Source organism: Scylla paramamosain, chromosome 1 (genome assembly GCF_035594125.1).
Source record: "Scylla paramamosain isolate STU-SP2022 chromosome 1, ASM3559412v1, whole genome shotgun sequence".
Taxonomy (NCBI): Eukaryota; Metazoa; Arthropoda; class Malacostraca; order Decapoda; family Portunidae; genus Scylla; species Scylla paramamosain.
In genome coordinates, this window is record NC_087151.1 from 15,679,151 (window position 1) to 15,700,114 (window position 20,964).

A 20,964-nucleotide genomic window follows, 5' to 3' on the forward strand; every position below is an offset into this window, starting at 1 on the left:
ATGAATCATATTTTTATTGGTCTTGTTCCATTTTTGTCATACTTTCTGATCCTGTAAAACTCTTCAATTTGTTTGACTATCCCCTCTCTTTCCTCCACCACTTCTATAATTTCCTTAGCCCTTTTCATATCTTTCACCCTAGCAATTTTCATGGGTAGGTTCTTCTCCTTGACCCCAAATACCACCACACACATCTTTCTCTGTACCATATCTTTCACAAGATTACTTTTTCTTTTTATTGTTTTAATCACTTGCTTTTCCATGTCCTTATTGTGTTCCTCTTGCTGTTGCCCTGTTATCTCCTCCATGTCCACCTTTTGTTATTGTTCTCTTCCTTCTTTCCAACTTTTGACTTCCTCTATGTCACTAACTCTTTCACTTCTCCAACCCTAACCACTTTCTCTTGCAAAGTTTTCTTTAATTCTTCATTCTCTTCCTTTATTTTTTAAAATTTCTTCACAGTACTTCTTGTCCATTATTTTTATCATCTCTTTTTTGTTTTCTTTTTCTCTTTCCATCTCCCTCTTCATCTCTATTACATCGCTGGATATCTTTTTTACATTGTCACCACCCACTTCTCTTTCTTCCCTCCACACCTTTATCATTACTGTTGAGTTACATATTTCTTCTCATGCTTTCACATTTTCTTCAATTTTCCACATTCGTTTATTTGTATGAACTACACTGAGATCCTCATCCTTGAAGCCCTCATAAATATTTGGGTTCATGGCAGCCGCCATCTTCCCTGTTGATATCACCGAAAGCCAGTGTTTACCTTGTATTACTCTCTCATTCCTCCCTTTCGGCCACTCCTCGAGTAATACTTCCCCTACCCTTGCACTCACCTCACACAAGACCCTATTGTGGAGACAGGACTCAAAACTTGGTCCCCTGCACAATCAAACCTAGGTAGATCCTTGGAGCTGTTGTGGTGTGTCTGATCAGCTGGGTGTGTGTGTGTGTGTGTGTGTATACACTTGCTATAGAAGACAAAGAATGGTTTTTATTGCTCTGGACCACATATAAGCAAGGTAAACAGACAAATTTAAATGTAGGTATATATGATGCAGATCTCTTTATAAGAAACAGTTTTGTGTCTAGGGTTTTCTCATATCTATCGCATTAATAGCTTTAATCAATAGCATATACATAGTTGTATACAATAGTAAGTCAAAAGTTCTGAGAAATTTTAAATTCATAATTCAACCATTTTCTTACACCAGATTTTGCACACGTCTCAATTTCTTAATTCATTGGTAAATATCAGTTTTAGATTAAATGATCTCAATAAACCCCCAATGACTTTTTATGGTTACCTTTCCACCTTGATGACAAACATGATGTTAGCTATCACTGCAAAATGTTCCTTTACATGAGGTAAGAAGAACATTTCTTTGAAAACACATTGAAATCTACATAGCAAGACAGAAACTGAGAAAATATGTCTGCTTGATCCACAAAGCTGTTTTATTTTATCTAATCTCATATCTCATAAAGCTTGATAATTTTCCAGGAACTTTTTGACTTGCTTGTGTATTTATGTTTATTCTTTGTCTCACTGTATTTGTGTTCAGTGTTGTGTTGTGCCAGTCTTTGTCCCAGTTCTTGTTGAGCAGTTTAGTTATGTGTTCTTTTGGTCCTTATGCTTTAGTAAAATGGAGATAGTGCTCAGAATTATTAGGTAAGACTTCTGGTAAATTACCCAAAGTTTAGACTTATCCTGTTGCAGCCTTGCACATCATCAGTGAAGAGTAACCATTGTCAAGATGCAACATGGAGTTCCTTTGATAAACAGTAATTTGTTTAGGCGTTATCAAGTGAGTGCTTTCAAGATACTGGTAGGTTGCGTGTGCACACTAGTGGACATGGAGCCTCAGACCTCATGTCGACTTGGCTGGTGGTGGCAGGCACTTGGCCTCCTGGAGGGTCAGCTGCCCAATGGAGATGATGTGGAGGATGACACCTATCTGCAGCGGCGGCGGAGACGTTCTTCAGTGTGGGGACGCACCAGGACACCAGATGACACCACCAACACCCTCACCCCCACCGACACACCTCGCTCCCTCGTTGATGAAGATGAGGATGATGATGAAGCAAACTCGGTGCTGCCCTTTGTTGTTGTGTCATGCCATGCCAGGTGTCAGTCCACACCACCTCACCGCTACCCTGCCACACCTACACTCCCCCTAAACCCTGGCCCCGCCATGACCCACTCACAGCCTGCCAGACAAGATATCTACTTAGCTTATGTTATGTGGGTCCTGGTGGGGATAAACCAAGTATAAATAAAGATGTAAAGTTGTCTGCAATAAATAATGTCTATAAACATGGAATACCCAAAGAAGAAAAAGCTGCTTCGTTGTAGAGAGAGCTGCCCGTCCTCGCTGAGTCTGTGTACTTTATCTTAGAATAAAAGCAACTTGAAAATCATGGACAATGCTCCAGCTTGAGGCATAATAATACAGCCCTTGGCAAAAATGGGACCATAAGTATTTCTCTTGACAAACACTGTCAGGACAATTATATGACATGCCTCATAACAGTCCCTCTTAAATTCCTGCTGACATTTTAATGTGTTACAAACAGTAGCTTCCACCTCAGTAAGTGTTGTCATGATACCAAAACTCACTGTAACACTAAATGTAGGATTCTTAGACTAAGCCTCATAACAGGTGCAGCATAAAGCAAGCATGTCAACACAGATGTTGTGTCTTGTGTCACCTCATGTAGATAAATTTGGATATTCCCTAATTTATTAATATTATGCCATATTCATGTACATATTTAATGTTTATATATATATATATATATATATATATATATATATATATATATATATATATATATATATATATATATATATATACATATAATTTATTTACAAACACACATACACACATACCATGCATATATACATATATGATGCACACACACACACACACACACACACACACACACACATGCATTTTATATATATATATATATATATATATATATATATATATATATATATATATATATATATATATATATATATATATATATATATATATATATATATATATATATATATATATATATATATATATAGTGTATGCTGAATGTAATGACTAAAACTTGACATTGCCATTTATCTTAACACTAGTATTGTTTGGTCATCTTAGCATTAGGCATTGACTGGATGGAATGCAGCTGTAATGCTTGCATGGAATGTGATTGTTGTTTGTTGTTTGCTGTGGCAGGATATTGGTATGTTTTTATTATTTTTTTTATTTTTGCATTTTTGTACTGGGTGTTGTAATCCAAGTGTTGCCTGTGTAATCCATATTTGTATGACCCAACAATGCTCAGTCATCATCTGTGAATCATTGGAAGCATTGCTTCCATTTTGCCTTGTAGAAAGTAGTACTCTCTCTCTCTCTCTCTCTCTCTCTCTCTCTCTCTCTCTCTCTCTCTCTCTCTCTCTCTCTCTCTCTCTCTCTCTCTCTCTCTCTCTCTCTCTCTCTCTCTCTCTCTCTCTCTCTCTCTCCTTCCTCATCACTGTGGCTCCAGATCTCCCATCACACGTAACAAAGCAGTTATCTTCCTTTTATAGTAATCATAGATGCCTTTACTCAAGACACTTGTGTATGCATTGACCCTATTGAAGCTTCACATAAAACTCAGGCATATTGTGCACTGGTCTTGAGGTAAAGGTGTTATGGTTAAAGAAGATAATAACATTCCTAATTAGAGATAACAGATTTTGCAGTTGAAATTGGCTAATGATTTCTGTATTTTAGCATCATGTGTTCAGAATTCTTATTAATACCTTGTTACTTTTAATTTGGAATTTTAACATGTATTCTTTCACACTTGGAAGTCCTCACCACAAACCTTTCATTTAAATACAGGAATTGGGAAATAACTTGTGATATTAGAGTTCAAGAGAAGGTTGGGATGAAATGGGAAAGAATGTTGTTCAAACCAATCAGATCTTACCAGTCAGGTCAGACGGTGTTTGCAGCACTTGTTACGGTGTCAGGGCATGTTACTGGATGCATTCCAAGGTTGTGTGCAATTTTTAGGGTGCTATAATGGTTCATAACCTCATCCTACCTCATTAAACTTGTATCCAATGATGACCTGATTGAATAGAACCTAGTCTGTTATGTTTCATTTGTTCCCACTTGATAGAAAAGGTCATTTTGAATCCTAGTTTAAAAAGATTAGATGAGGTTGAGACCACACACATGTAGTCTTGTGCATGGCCAGAATATAGGTTAAGAAGAATGGGAGTTTGAAGCCAGCATCTATAATGAACTTTAGATGTTGATGCAGTGGATCAGAATACTGAATAGATACCTCCCAAGAGGAAATTAATTAGGAGGGAAAGTACATTTGAACACTAAAATGTATGCCATGAAAGTTTTATCTCACAAAACTGTGCATTTTGGCATGCCTTCAGGAACGTTGCATTGAGCACTAGTACTAAATAGACAACTGGGACAAATGTCATGAAAATGAGGTCCCTAATTCACTGCTGGAATTAGGACCTTCATTGATTTTAGTTTAAGAGAGTATTAAATGGCTTTTTAATTGTTGAAGAATATAGCTTCTAATGTCATATTGCCCTTTCATTGAGGTGATTAATGCCACTATACATGAACTGTTGCAGAAAAGTGTTTCTATTATATATTTACATGTCATTGAGCAGGGAGTAGCAGGTATATAGGTCTGTAACAGATGTCTCATGCATGTGTGTGTCTGTGTGTGCAGGCAAGCAAGGTGCTGGAAGGCCTGCTGCCTGATGAAACAGTGCCCCAACACCACCACAGCCGTCGGAATCATGACCCAGACACTGAAGAAATACAGCCAGTGAGTGTACTATGTGCATTATGGTGTATTTATATGAACAGTAAAATATATAGATATAGATTTATGTTGATTTGTGCTTGTTTCATTATTCATGAAAGCTCTTGACTAGAAGTAAGTTATTGGCAAAGAATTCAGTTTGCATGATGATTAGGATATGCCTTTCCCATACCATACTTAATCCTGATATATGTATTATCTGCTACCAAAAAACAAACTTAATAGGAGACCCATGAGATATTTAAATAATTATTCCATGGACAGTAATGAGGAAAATTTTCTGAGGATAGGAAAAAGCTGTCTAGTGCATCACACTGCCAGATTCATTGACTTACACTATACCAATCAGTACTGCAAGTTCTTCAAGTGTTTTATCTTTGCCACATATGAGATTGCTAACCTGGTAGATACAGATAAAGAGGGAGAATCAGCTGAATGGGCTTTATTTTTTGTATATCTTGGTCAGCTTCTAAATCATGCTAAAAACTGATGAATGGCTGTTTGCCCATCAGACACAGCAAGCACCCATCCAGGAGCACATCCACCGCCTGTTTGTGTTTGCCATGATGTGGAGTGTGGGTGCCCTGCTGGAGCTGGTGGACCGGGCTTGCCTCGAGGATCACATGAAGAGCAAACACTCTCATCTAGACCTACCTGAGTGCACCAGAGGACCTAATGACTCCATCTTTGACTACCGTGTTGATGAGAATGGTGTGTGTGTGTGTGTGTGTGTGTGTGTGTGTGTGTGTGTATTTACCTAGTTGTAACATACAGGAAAAGAGCTATACTTATGCTCTCTTGTCTCCATGTCTACTTATGTCCAGTTTTACTCTTAGAATCATGGATGTTTCTTGCACAAATCACTTCCTCTTCCAATCCATTCCATGCTTCTATGCTTCTGCTTGGCAAGATATATTTCTTCACATCCCTCCTGCAAGTGGTCATCTTTATTTTCTTATCATGCCCTCTAGTTTCTCTCTCATTCCACACATACAAATCTTCTCTATTCAACATCACTTCATTCACTATCCTGTACACTGCTTTTAGATCTCTTCGCACTCTTCTTTCTTCCTGTGTCAGGACCTTAATTATATTGAGTCTTTCCTTGTATGGCAGAGCCTTTAGTTCTGGTACAATCTTTGTTGCTACTCTTTGTACTCTTTCCAGCTTTTTTATGCTTCTTCTTATGTAACATACTCCAACCTCTGTCAGATCATTATGACTTATTTTCTTCATAATTTCCTCATCCAAATATACAAATGCCATCCATGTGTTTCTCAATAGGTTCAGAACTTCTATTACTTTGTTAATATGCTTCTCTGGTGATATTTTCCATCGAACTTATTCCCAGATTGTTTTCTTCTGCTGCTCTCTTTTTAGTTTCATTTCCCATCTTCCATATCTGTTTCCTGTGTTGCAGCTTGTCATGTTTTCTTCTGCTGCTCTCTTTATAGTTTCATTTCCCATCTTCCATATCAGTTTCCTGTGTTGCAGCTTGTCAAAAGCCTTCTTCAAATCTAAGTAAAAGGCCATCTGCTCAACCATCTCTCTTATGCACTATATCAATCACTCTTGAATAGAAACATATTAAGTTGGTTACATGTGATCTTCTTGTGAACCCAAATTGGTTTTAGATATAACATCTTCATTTTCTAGGAAATCCACCAAATTTTTTTATCAATCTTTTCTACATTTTGTTATTACACTTGTTATGACCAGATCCAGGCCTCTTACAGCTGCCCCTACCTCAGGTCAGCTTCTCCCTAGGCTATCTTCCTCGTAACCTATTACAGGGCTTAAACAAGATGATTCCAGACACCTGCTTGTCGCCAAAAGCTATCAAACCCAAGTAGGCCACCACCCTGTTTCACCCACCAACAGGGAAGGAGATATAATGAACAATAACTTATTTCACAAGCTGAGAAAGAACTCAGCCACATGCTAGGGAGCTCAGACAGTGAAGATGACACACAGAAATGAGGGTATAATACCCTGTGGACAAGTGCTCACAGGCTGGCCAGCCACACCCAACAGGATATAATACACTTGTCAGAGAACAGCCTATATGCAGTCTTCCAAAGATGGATTCACACCCCTCAACAACACTGGTGGAATCCAGAAAGCAGACAGCTGTAACCTGGCAAATACTATAAAATCCTCTAGCCCTCAGACACTCAGCAGCAGTGAACCCTCGGACTAGCTGCATTTGACAAGAACATTCCCCACACACATAAGGAAACAGCAACAGACAGACTTAAGATGGTCCAGCAACCGCTCTCAAATCTGCCCACAAGACAAAGGATGCCTGTACGTGGGACGCTGTGAGGGAAGCCAGATGAGGACAAATTACTTGCCTCATTTACTGAGAGTGTTTAGAGATATGACTCAGTCTATCAAATGGTGAGGGGCCTATTCACCAGCCAGCTTGCAAAAATATATATAGGTACAGTAGTACCCTGTGATTTGAACTAAATTGTTTTTTTTTTGGCTGTTCGAATTGTAAATGTTTGAATTAGCAAGGAATTTATCCCATTCAATTCATTCATTCATTCATTAATGTAAAAAGATTAATCCATTCCAGGTCCAAAAATAACCTTTCTTTTTGTGTGTATGTGTGTTTATGAAGTGATGTAAGCATAGAATTAGATTAAAATAACCTAAATTTTATATAAAAGAAAATATAGTAAAAGAAAACATGAAGTACCCTATATTTCGGCACATATGACAGCACTTGAATCATCCAAAAAAACTGTGTCGTTCTACACATCAGATACAAAAAACAATCACCTTAAAATTTTATGCAAAATATTATTGTAAATAAACACCAACCTCAAAATAATGAGTAATTGAAAGTTCCTGCCATCTTCTGTCTTGAAAACAGTCATTGTAGTGTACACAATTTTTATTTTGCACTAAAGTTCTCTCTCTCTCTCTCTCTCTCTCTCTCTCTCTCTCATCTCTCTCTCTCTCTCTCTCTCTCTCTCTCTCTCTCTCTCCAAATAAATTTTTCCCATCAAAATTGATTGAAATGTCACTAATCCGCTCTACCGCCTGAAAAAAAAACACCTCAGTTTTTTTGTTACATGTTTTAGGATACAGATACATTTAAGCCTATCGTACACTCATTTTATTTCATGAAACTTTGCAAATTACAGCATATTTCAAAATTATCAAATGCTTGCTTTATTTTATGAACATCCTAGGTCTTAAAACATGGGAGATTTGGCTGACATGGTCAACCACATGTTTGGGAGATGAATTGTGGCTGTGTGACAGCCAGTAAATGACCCCAACAATGGCCAATGACACAATTTTCCCTCTCTCTCTCTCTCTCTCTCTCTCTCTCTCTCTCTCTCTCTCTCTCTCTCTCTCTCTCTCTCTCTCTCTCTCTCTCTCTCTCTCTCTCTCTCTCTCTCTCTCTCTCTCTCTCTCTCTCTCTCTCTCTCTCTCTCTGTATAATTACCTAGTTGTAATTTACAGGGCCTGAGCTACACTCATGTGGTCTCATCTCCATATATACATTTGTCCAGCTTTTTCCTAAAGTTGTGTACACTTGCTGCTGATATTACCTCCTCACTTAGCTTGTTCCAAACTTCTATATTTCTCAGTGGGAAACTATATTTCTTTATGTTACTTAAGCATCTTCCTCTTCTTAATTTTTTGCTGTGTCCTCATGTAATATTGGTATTTCTCTTAGTAGTTTTTCATTATCAATTTCTTCCACTTCATTCCACAATTTATATATCAGTATTAAATCTCTCATTTCTCTTTTTTTGTTCCAATGTTGGCAGATTCATATCCTTTAACCTGTCTTCACGTGTTAATTCTTCCAGTTCTGGAACCATCTTTGTTGCCATTCTCTGTATCCTTTCTAGTTTTTTGACATGTTTTTTCTTATGGGGAGACCACAGTGATTGAGCATATCCCAGCTTTGGTCTAATCATAGTGGTAATTATCTTTCTCATCATATCTTTATCAATGTAGTGGAATGCTGTTCCAATATTTCTCACCATTTTATATGTATCTCTGAATATCTCTTCTACATGCTTCTCCGACTGTTGACTATCGTGCATTATCACTCCCAGATCTTTCTATTGTACTTTTATTATTTCTTAATTTCCCATTTTATATGTCCATTTTGGTCTCCACTTGTTCCTATTTCCAATACATGACATTTTTTTCACATTAAATTCTATCTCCCATTTCTTACTCTTGTCCCAGATTTTATTTAAATCATCTAGAAGAAATTCACAGTCTGTGTTGTTTCTTATATGTCTTTGTAAGTTTACATTGTCTGCAAACAAACTCATGTAACTCTTTACTTCTTCAGGCACATCATTTATGTAGATCAAGAAAAGTATTGGTGCTAGCACTGATCCTTGTGTTACTCCACTATCTACTTTTCTTCATTTCAGTTTTATATATTTTACTACCGTTTTCTTTCCTCTTCCCTTTAAGTAGCTTTCCATCCAGTTTATTATTTTTCAATTTAATCCTCCTACATTTTCTAGCTTCCATAGTAGCTTGTTTTGGGGAACTTTGTCGAAAGTTTTTTTTTTAAATCTAAATATATACAGTCTACCCATCTACTCCTCTTCTGTGTTATATCAGTCACTCTCAAATAGAAGGTCATCAGATTTGTTACTCATGATCACTTTTTGTCATAAAGTCATACTGTTTTTCTGTTATTATATCATGTTTTTGTAGAAATTTTGTCCTCTGCTCCTTTATCACTTTTTCACAGACCTTATATACTCAGCTGGTCGTTGATGCTGGTCAATAGGTTCGTGGTTCTTCTTTCTTTCCACTTTTATAAATTGACACTATGCCTGCTCTCTTCCATTCCTTAGGCATTCTTCCAGTTGATGGGTAATTTATTATGTCATATACTGGTTCAGTTAATTGTTTCCTGTACTCTTTTAAAATGAATCCTGATACTCCATCTGGTCCTGTTGCTTTTCTTTCTTCCAGTTCCTCCATCATTTTATGAACTTCTTTGATTACTGTAATTTCCCACATTTGCTTTTTTTGTTTTCTCATCTTGTGGTTCTTTAAATTTTGATTCTTCTGTGAAAACTTTTTGAAATTTTTTGTTTAGCAATTCACTCATGTCTTTTGGGTCTTCATATGTTTCATATCCATTCTTCAATCTTCCTAGTTTTTCTTTAATTTAATTTTTCCATTTATGAATTTGCAGAACAGTTTTGGTTTGCCCTTGCACTTTTCAACTATATCTTTTTCATATCCTTTCTTTTCCTCTCTCCTTATTTTCACATATTCATTTCTTGTTATCTTAGTCTTTTTTATTTTTTGGTCTCGATATCTTTTAGTTTTTATCCATGCTTTGTCTCTATTTTCTTTGTTCTTGCATATCTTGGGTGAACCACGCCTGTTTTCCTTTTTCTTTAGGTTTGTATAGTGGGACATATTTATTCACTCATTTTTCATATATATCCACAAAAATGTCATACTTATCTTGCACATCATTTGCTCTTTTCAGCTTTCTCCAGTCCATTTCTTCATAGAATCTTTTAAGATCATCTATATTTGTTTTCCTATAGTTTCTCCAGTTTTCTTTGTATGATTTATCTTCTTCACTGACATCATCAGTCTCTATTTCTGTCATTACATGGTCACTTTTTTTCCCATGGGGCACACTTACCTTAATTCTTTAGTTAGGTTGATTCCTTTTAGTAATATTAGGTCATGTCTTGTTGGTTTGTCATCTCCCTTATATCTTGTATTCCAAGTCACCCATTGCATCATTGTGTTTTCCATAGTCAGCTTCAGAAATCTTTCTCCCATGCAGTCTCGTGTGTGTGTGTGTGTGTGTATTTACCTAGTTTTACCTAGTTGTATTGAACATGGCATGAGCCAAAGCTCATTTTATCCTGTCTCCTTAACCATATTTATCCAGTTTCTCTTTAAACATGTGTACACTGTTTGCCACAACCACCTCTTCCTTCAAATCATTCCAGATTTCAATAGTTTGATATGAGAAGCTGTATTTCTTGATGTCACTTGAACATCCACTCTCCTTTATTTTCTTTTCATGCCCCCTTGTCCATCTCGCTTCCTCCTCCATCTTTTCTGTCTATTCTTTCTATATTGTTTATTAATTTGTACATTGTTATCAAGTCTCTTCTTTCTCTTCTCTCTTGTAGTGCTGGTAATCCTATGTCTTCAAGTCTTTCTTCATAGCTTAAGCCTTTAAATTCTGGTACCATCTTTCCATCTTTGTCACTATCCTCTGTATTCTTTCCAGTTTCCATATATTTTTTTTTCTATGTGGAGTCCAAACTACTGCTACATATTCCAATTTAGGTTGTATCATGCTTGTTATAATTTTCTTCATCATTTCTTTATCTAAATAGTTAAATGCCACCCTAATGTTTGTTAACAAGCTATATATTGATCTGAATATTCCGTTTATGTGCCTTTCAGATGATAGTGTGTCCTTCCAAATCTTTTCTTCATTACTTTTTGTTATTATTTCTCCTCCCATTTTATAATTCCATGAATGTCTCTGTTTTTTTCTATTTCCAACATGCAGCATTTTCTGACATTAAATTCAAATTTCCATCTTTGGCTCCATTCATGTATCATGTCAGTATGCTTTTGTAACTCCTTTCAGTCATTTTCTTCCTTTATTATATTAATTATTTTTTAATCATCAGCAAAATGGTTTATATAACTATTTAGATCTTCTGTCATATCATTTACATATATTTGAAACATAATAGGTGCCAACACAGATCCTTGCAGTGTGTGTGTGTGTGTGTGTGTGTGTGTGTGTGTGTGTGTGTGTGTGTGTGTGTGTGTGTGTGTGCGCTTGAAACTTGTGTATTAGGTACATTTTTGTACAATTTAATGTGAAAAATTTATCCTTATCTTACTTTTTAATAAAAGATAAATGCATCCACCTGATCGACAGGGTGGTGGCAACACTGGGAGACACGTGTGAGTGAATTTGTGTACCCAGAAGCTGGCACTCCTGACTATACCTCCTTCTTGGTACCAAATGTTGACAATGTCAGGATGGACTTCCTCATCCACATCATTGCCCAGCAGGGAAAGGTAAGGCCAGTGTGATGGATATTTTTCCCATGTTGACTTGTATGTGAGGTAACTGTACGATTACCATGCAACTGATTATAAATAGTCAAGTGCCAGTCTGTACTTAAGTGTGTGATGTGTATGATAAGTGGAGAGTGAATAACTGAGATAGGGACATAATAATCCAAACAATAGGGTATTGCTTGTGATCAATAAGACAGGTCAGCAGCAACAAAATGACATAGGGTGTACATCCCATCATGTATGGCATACCCCAAAACCAACTTAACTGAATACAAGGCAAAGAAATAGTATACTTAATCTGGGCATGACTGGGTTGTTGCTAACCCCACAACTCATTGCACTGTACAGGACTCAAAATTGTGCAGGATACCTCAAATGCATAATTAAACAGTACTAATACTTTTTAGTAGTTTTTTCCTTACCAGGAGCAGATAGAAACTGTCTTGGCCATCCTCTTGAGGAGTTTTTAAAGGGCAGGTATCAAATTGCTTAAATAGAAATATAGATCTGTCATTTTATAAAGGGTATTTTAATTTAGTTCATTTGCATGGATTTTATCCATGAATGGTAGCATGTAATGTGTATTTTTTTTATCTGCAGGGTGTATTGCTAATAGGTGAACCAGGTTCTGCCAAGACAGTCACCATCAATGCCTTCATGAAAAAATATAATCCAGAGGATCACTTATGTCGCAACTTCAATTTCTCCTCAGCCTCAACACCACTTTATTTTCAGGTAAGGGGAATTAATTCCTCTTATTTTTAGAGAACTTTCATAAAAAATAATAGAATGAAATATGTTGTTTGTTCCTCATGCTGAATACTTTAAGTTTAAACTAACTATAACTTAAAGACTCCATTTTAGAAGCTAAATTAAACATGATTTTTTAGAAAATATATCTTGGATTTTGTGTTAATAAGAGGATGTTTCATTTAGACATCTGTTTTACCATTCCCATCCTCATAGCGTACGATTGAGAGCTATGTTGACAAGAGGATGGGCAGCACATATGGACCTCCAGCAGGGAAGAAGATGACTGTCTTTATTGATGATCTCAACATGCCACACATCAACAGCTGGGGAGATCAGGTAATCACTGTCACTCTCTACTTAACAAGCTGAATAATGTTATCCTTATAAATTTTTCATGTCAAAATAAGTGCCATATTCTGTTCCATACCTTTGGCATAATATATTGACTTTCAAACATGTTAGATCATACTACTCCTTAACTTTCTTTCAAAGCCAACCAATGAAATAGTCCGACAAACCATGGAGATGGGAGGTTTCTACAGCCTGGAGAAGCCTGGAGACTTTGTGAACATTGTGGATCTACAGTTTGTGGCAGCAATGGGACATCCTGGTATGGAAGAGAATAAAGTTTGATCTGAAAAAAAACACATACATCTAACAAAATTTAGTTACCAGTGTTCCAGTGATGTAGGAGTTGGTACTCTTGGCTAACAGTCAAGAAATCCTGGTTCGCTAGAATTATGGGCCAGGTGAAGGCAAAGTTTGTGATGTGTCTTTTCTCATGCTGTAGCTCCTATTCATTTAGCAGTGAATGACTGCAGGATGTAAGTCAATGACTTGTGACTGTTTTCTGTGAGGAGAAGAAGGCTAGCAATCCCACCCTTCTGTACTCCTGTTTTATATGTGAATCTTTGTGTGTTTCCTCCTTCAAGAGACCAGAAATTGTCTGTACCATATCCTGTAGGGCAAAAAAGGCAAGATGAAAAAATTCTAGCTATTAGATAATAGTACAAAGATTTATCAAATACCACCTAAAAGTATATATTACATTTCTGCAGGTGGAGGTCGCAATGATATTCCATCTCGTCTTAAGCGTCACTTCTGTATCTACAACTCCACCATTCCCTCGGAGACTTCCATCAACAAGATATTTGGAGTTATCGCAAGGGGCCACTTCAGCACCAAGCGAGGGTTTAACAGTGAAGTGCGTGCAATGGTGGACCTGCTGGTACCCCTCACACGACGCCTATGGGCACACACCAAGGTCTGTATTTCAGCAGGATAGGAAAGATTATTCCACCATAGATAAAAAAATGTGTTAGAAAGTTGAAAATAATTTTAATCCACCTCAGTTCTCCATATTATTATCAAAGCCTTGATACTGAGCAAAACTTCTTTCTCTCTTTAAAGAATAAGCTGCTGCCAACCCCTGCAAAGTTCCATTATGTCTTCAACCTCCGGGACTTGTCTCGCATCTGGCAAGGAATGTTGGGAGCAACACCTAATGTGGTGATCTCCACTGACACCCTCCTGTCCCTGTGGCGACATGAGTGTTGCCGGGTTATTGCAGACAGGTCTGTTGTTGCCACTTATTCTCTTTAACCTTAATAATAGATCACTGAAGCCATATTTGATGCTGCTTAATTTGTTATATATGGTGTTTTCTTGATATTTGAGTAGAGCAGCTGTTGAATTGCCTCCTTGTCTCAGGTTCACTTCACCTAAAGATGTCAAATGGTTTGAAGAGTCCCTGGTGAACCTGGCACAGCAAGATCTGGGTCCTCAGGTCACCAAGAAGATTGCCCATACAAGCTTCTTTGTTGACTTCCTCAGGTAAGACAAGTGTGTAAACAATTTTTCATTGTGTACAAGTTTTCATTGATTTCATGTGACTGTCACTGTACACATGTTGCAGGGATGCCCCTGAGCCTACCGGAGATGAGGGTGAGGACATGGACATGGAGATGCCTAAGGTGTATGAGCCCATCCCCTCATTCTCTGCCTTGGAGGACCGCTTGCAGATGTTCCTCTCACAGTACAATGAGATGGTGCGAGGGGCTGGCATGGACCTTGTGTTCTTCACTGATGCCATGATCCATCTCACCAGGGTGAGTCTGGCTGAAGGTGGAGGCTTTGTGTTTGAATGCCACTGTTGTCTGTATTTACCATATGTTGTTAGTGTCTGGCAATTAGGAGATTGAGGTGAGCATTGAAACTGTATTGCTATCACCTTTAGATAAATTTACTTTAATCACAATTTATGTTTAATGCATTATGATATTATGTACAAAGAACAGAATGTGCAACAATATTTCAAGTTAATCATAATTTGTTTCATACATAATGATATTATGTAAATAGAACAGAATATGCAACAATATTTCAAGTGTAACTTTAGAGTAAAGGCCATCAAAGTAAGGGAGTATGGCAGACAGCATTACAGAACAAACCACTATTTACCTCTCCTCCACCTCCCCACAGATATCCCGGATCATCCGCAACCCTGGAGGCAACGCCCTGTTGGTGGGTGTGGGAGGCTCAGGCAAGCAGTCACTTACCAAACTTGCCTCTTTCATTGCTGGATACAAGACATTCCAGATTGCTCTCACTAGGTAGGTTTTCATTGTTGTTCTCCTTCAGTCCCTTTGTGAAAAATGCCATAAATGTTTGTATATTCATCTGTCTCCTCAGTCTTGCCTATGTATTTGACTGCTTTTAGTTTAGCTGTCTAGTGTTAAGTGTATGTGATAGTATCATATTGACCAGCATTGACTGTGATCATTAATTTCAACAAGTAATACTTTTCATTTTCTGAACATATGTTATCTATAACTTTAGGAATTTTTTTATCAATTACTTCATGCTGACCATATTAGATCATACAACACGGCCAATCTGCTGGAGGACTTGAAGGTGCTATACCGGACCTGTGGAATCCAGGGCAAGGGTACCACCTTCATTTTCACTGACCAGGAGGTGAAGGAGGAAGCCTTCCTTGAATACCTCAACAATGTGCTCTCCTCAGGTGATTCTTGTCTCTTAGATGATGAAAATAATGAAAGTGTTTACAGTTAAATTATCACTAATTCAGCTAGCATGAATTTGGCACTAGTTTTGGCAAGTACACAATTCTTTTAAGAGGGAAGTTTCAAGACACTTCTCTAATTTTGGTTAAAACTTTCAGCTCTTCTTTAGGGACTGACATCTCAGTGGACCTTTATATATATATATATATATATATATATATATATATATATATATATATATATATATATATATATATATATATATATATATATATATATTTTTTTTTTTTTTTTTTTTTTTTTTTTTTTTTTTCATTTCCCTTCCTACATAAAAAAAAACAAGGTGTACAGCTCACCCTTGTTACCTTTAGAACCATTAGTGATCAGTGTCCTACCACTTCAGTAATTTCTACAAACAAATATTAGGTATAGATGCCATATTTACTGGCACACTAGACACTTTTTCTTGAAAAAAATTATCTAATATTATTGTGCATCTAATGCAGCCATAGTACAGATCCCTAGGCCTGTAAGCCTAGGCCTATAGGTGTGGAGTAGAAGCAGTAGTACACTAAACACAAATATTCTTACTAATGATAAAATTCTCTCTCTCTCTCTCTCTCTCTCTCTCTCTCTCTCTCTCTCTCTCTCTCTCTCTCTCTCTCTCTCTCTCTCTCTCTCTCTCTCTCTCTCTCTCTCTCTCTCTCTCTCTCTCTCTCTCTCTTTAAATACTTTATTATGTCTGTCTGTACAAATATGAAGCTTTTAGGGCACTAAAAACTAAATAAATATATATATATATATATATATATATATATATATATATATATATATATATATATATATATATATAGAGAGAGAGAGAGAGAGAGAGAGAGAGAGAGAGAGAGAGAGAGAGAGAGAGAGAGAGAGCAGAATGCATCTGGAGAATGATTGCAGCCTCTTGATGCCATTTCACCTCTTGTGATATGTCTTCTCAGGCAGCCAAAGCAGAACTGATTGGTGGTCTGCAAACCCTTACTTTTATATTGTCAAGCATATTCTAGAATATTCTTAGTCTTTCTAGATTGTTTTCCAGAATATTCTCAGTCTTTCTAAAATATTCTTAAACCTACTTTGAAATATTCTGAATCATTCTAGAAAATTCTTATAGATTCTAGAAAATTCTTGATACTTCTACATATTTCTACATACTGTATTCTAGAAAGTTCTAGAATATTCTGGAAATGTTTACATTGAATAGAATGTTCTAAAATGTTTTGAAACTTCTAAAAGTGTCTGATAGAACATTCTGGAAGATTTGAAAAGATTTCTGAAATGTAAGCAAATTCTTCTAAATATGAGAAATTTCTAGCTAGATCTAGTCAGTTCAAGAATGATCTTATTAAAATAAAAAATCTTTTAGAGCACTTTATATTCTTTCTTTCATTGTTTTAACCTATTTGCAACATTTCAAAAGCAATTAGATAAGCAATTGAGATTTTGCAAAGGTCTTTACTTGACATAAAACCCAATATAACCCATACTATAATGAAGTAAGGCAAAAATGTAAATTCATTGTTCTAACCACAAAAGCAAAGTTTTTGGATAAAAATAACTTTTTTCTATTTTGTTTGGATGGAAATAACTGGAAAATTATGAATTGGGGCCATGGACAAAACAAAAGTGAAATTTTGTTACATAGTGTATAATTTGTGAGCTGGAACAGATTAATCCATTTTACATTGATTCCAATGGGAAAAATACGAAGTCTCGTAAAGAAGAACCCAAACTTTTCCATAGATATGTAAATGGAAAAATAAAGCATAGAGATACTATTACAAAGCTGAAGGAAAATGGAGAAATTTATGAAACCACACAAGAGATGGCTGAGATACTGAATAAAAGCTTTAAGTCTGTATTTACAAGAGAAACTGCCTTTGCATCACTGGGAGATGAGGAACAACAGAAAGGAATAGCAAACATACAAGTGGAAAGAAAAGAAATTAAAAGACTACTGGAAGAGCTAGATACTAGGAAGGCGATGGGGCCAGACGAAGTAAATGGATGGATATTGAAAGAATGTAGAGAGGAATTGGAAGAACCAATATGGGAGATAATTAACAGTTCTTTAAAGGAAGGAAAAGTACCAAAGGAATGGAAGAGAGCAAATATAGTACTGTTACACAAAGGAAGTAATAAAATGGAACCACTGAATTACAGACCAGTCTCACTCACGAGTATTGTAAGTAAACTCTGTGAAATAGTCATTAAAAACAGATGGGTGCAATATCTTGAACAAGAAAATATAATAACAGAAAAACAATTCGGTTTCAGGAAAGAGAGATCTTGCGTAACAAACTCACTGTAATAGATAAACTACAAGAGAGAGATGGTTGGGTTGATGCTGTCTATTTAGATCTGAAAAAAGCTTTTGATACAGTTCCACATAAAAGACTCATATGGAAACTGGAACATCGAGGAGGGCTAAAAGGAAAAATACTTAAGTGGATGAAGGATTATCTCCAAGGTAGGGAAATGAGTACAGTAATCAGAGATAATAAATCAAGTTGGTGCGAAGTAACAAGCAGAGTACCACAAGGGTCTGTGTTGGCACCTATAATGTTTCAGGTCTGTATAAACGATATGACGGTGGGTTTAAATAGCTACATTAATATGTTTGCAGATGATGCAAAATTGATGAAAGTAATAAAGAACCAAGAGGATTGTGAGGAACTACAGAGGGATATTGATAGAATTTATGAATGGAGTAAACGATGGAAATTAGAATTCAATATAAAGAAGTGCCATGTAATGGAGATGGGAAGAAGTAAAAGGAGACCTTCATGGGAGTATAAGATGGGAGGTATCACAATACCAAAGAGCAAAGAAGAAAAAGACTTGGGAGTAATAATTCAAGACACGCTTTCACCAGAAAAACACATCAATGGAATATTTGGCTCTACATATAATTTGCTAGCAAATATCAGGGTGGCATTTAATTACCTAGACAAAGAAATGATGAAGAAAATCATAACACACATGATACGTCCCAAACTGGAATACGCAGCAGTGGTATGGTCTCCACACAAAAAGAAAGATATAAGGAAATTGGAAAGAATACAAAGAACAGCTACGAAAATGATACCTGAATTGGAAGACCTAAGTTACGAGGAAAGACTGGAAGAAATTGGATTACCAACACTGCAAGAAAGAAGGGAAAGAGGAGACCTGATAACAATGTTCAAATTAGTAAATGGCATGGAGAAGATAGACAGAAATGACCTAGTTGTAAAAGTGGAGGAAGGAGATAGACGTACAAGGGGACATATGAAGAAATTAAAGAAGAGTCTTTGTTTGGGAGATATTAAGAAATACAGCTTTCCGCATCGAACGGTTGAAATATGGAATAACTTAAAAGAAGAGGTAGTTGCGGCAAAGAGTGTGCACATGTTTAAAGAGAAATTGGACAAATTCGGGTATGGAGACAGGACTAATTGAGCTTTGGCTCGGACCCTGTATTATACAACTAGGTAAATACAACTAGGTAAATACACACACACACACACACACACACACACACACACACACACACACACATGGGAGATTCACACCATTAACTGGACTTGGAAGAGGACAGCATCACCAATAAGGCTTAGAGAGGTGGTTTGTAGGGTCTGTGTGGTCCCATAGGTGAGGAAACAGTGAGAGTTGTAGATTCATGGCTCTAGCAGATTGGTCATAAATTCAAAACAAAAATGGCCTATTCATTTCCAGATTCAATTTCACCAAGAAGTGAAGTGAACTTTAATGGATTTAATGACAAAGACTGAAATGAAAGTGAGATAGGGTTTTTAAAAATGAGATTGAGAAAAGTGAAAACCAATGCAGAACACCAAAGAAGGAAATGAAAATAGTGCTGGTAGTGGTAAAATCCCTTCCAGTTAAGTTGGAAAAGCATTTAGGAAAAGATATAGGTATTTTCAAGCTGAAATCAGAACTGGAAGAGATGAGAGTGATAGAACAACAAAATATTTAAGAAAATTAGGAATTACAAAACAACATGGAGAAAGTGATGAAAGAAAATAAAGATTTGAAAGCAGAGTTAGTGAAAGGTAAGGAAAGGGTGAGAGAGGGAGTCATGGATGAAATGGAAGGCTGGAAAATTGAAAATGAAAAAGCAAATTTAGACTTTAAGGAAATAACTGAAAAGCAACTGAAAGGAAAAAAAAATGTTGAAAAAGAAGTGGTAAAGGTATTGAAAAACAATGAAGATTTGGTAAGAGATACAGCAGATAAGAAGAAAAGTGTTATAGTGTATGGAATAAAGGAGAATAACATACAAATTGAAAAGAGAGATAAAGAAGAAACAAAAACAGTGAAGGATTTGTTGAAGAAACTAAATGATAAAGGAGGAAGAAGTGGAAAGAGTCATTAGACTTGGCCCCTATCTGGAGGGCAAAATAAGACTAAAATCACAACAAGCAGCATAAGAGATATTAGAAAGAACATCCAAACTAAGAGAAGGAAAAGATTGCAGGGATATATACATTAGGAACAGGAATGAAAAATGGAAAAAACTGAAAGAAATGTTTGAAGAGGCTAAAGAGAAAAATTCATCAAGAACAAAAGAAAAAAATTATTTTTTTTGGAGAGTTTTGGGAGACAGTAAAGAAATGGTACATAAAGGTAAAGAAATAATTGAAAATAAAATAGAGGAACATAGTAAAAATGAAGGGCAAATTGCAATGTACACCAACATAGACAGCCTGCTACACAGAACACTCTAATTACAAGACTAAAAGAAAAGAATTCAAAGGTGGTGTGTTTAATGGAAACAAAACTAAAAGAAGCAAATCAGATTGTCATTAACAATAACTACAATATGTGGAGAAGAGACAGGATTGGCAAAGGAGGGGGGAGGTGTAATGATGATTACAAGAAATGGGGTGAAGACAAAAATAGTGAAACATGGGGAAGGAAAAGCATAAATAGTGTGTTAACTTGGAAGATAATAATGGAGAAGTACTGACAATAATAATAACCTAGGTACCACCCAAAACAAATTCTAGAAACAAGGAAGACTATGAGAAAATAAAATAAGATACTATCGAGTGATTGAGTAAATTAATCAAAAGTAATAAAAGAGTACTATTGGTTGGTGACTTCAATTGCAAAGAAATAAATTGGGAAACGTTCAAGGCATGAGGAAGTGAACTGCATGGGGAGAAAGATATCTCAAGCCGACTATGGAAAACACAATGATGCAATG

At 36.3% G+C, this 20,964-nt stretch overlaps 1 protein-coding gene across 2 annotated transcripts in view; it reads left to right on the top strand.

The window, feature by feature from the left end:
- The window catches only part of LOC135101330 (dynein axonemal heavy chain 5-like), a 152,559-nt gene that overhangs the window by 99,203 nt on the left and 32,392 nt on the right, over positions 1-20,964 (top strand). Inside the window, exons 35-47 of one of the 2 annotated variants that reach the window (XM_064005175.1) lie at positions 1,908-2,102; positions 4,759-4,857; positions 5,367-5,565; positions 11,789-11,931; positions 12,535-12,669; positions 12,901-13,023; positions 13,180-13,297; positions 13,746-13,951; positions 14,098-14,261; positions 14,398-14,520; positions 14,603-14,795; positions 15,169-15,299; positions 15,564-15,712. In XM_064005175.1, the coding sequence (XP_063861245.1) occupies positions 1,908-2,102; positions 4,759-4,857; positions 5,367-5,565; positions 11,789-11,931; positions 12,535-12,669; positions 12,901-13,023; positions 13,180-13,297; positions 13,746-13,951; positions 14,098-14,261; positions 14,398-14,520; positions 14,603-14,795; positions 15,169-15,299; positions 15,564-15,712 (1,978 nt within the window). The remainder of the gene's footprint in view (positions 1-1,907; positions 2,103-4,758; positions 4,858-5,366; positions 5,566-11,788; positions 11,932-12,534; positions 12,670-12,900; positions 13,024-13,179; positions 13,298-13,745; positions 13,952-14,097; positions 14,262-14,397; positions 14,521-14,602; positions 14,796-15,168; positions 15,300-15,563; positions 15,713-20,964) is intronic. The other variant, XM_064005183.1, reaches the window with a different exon arrangement.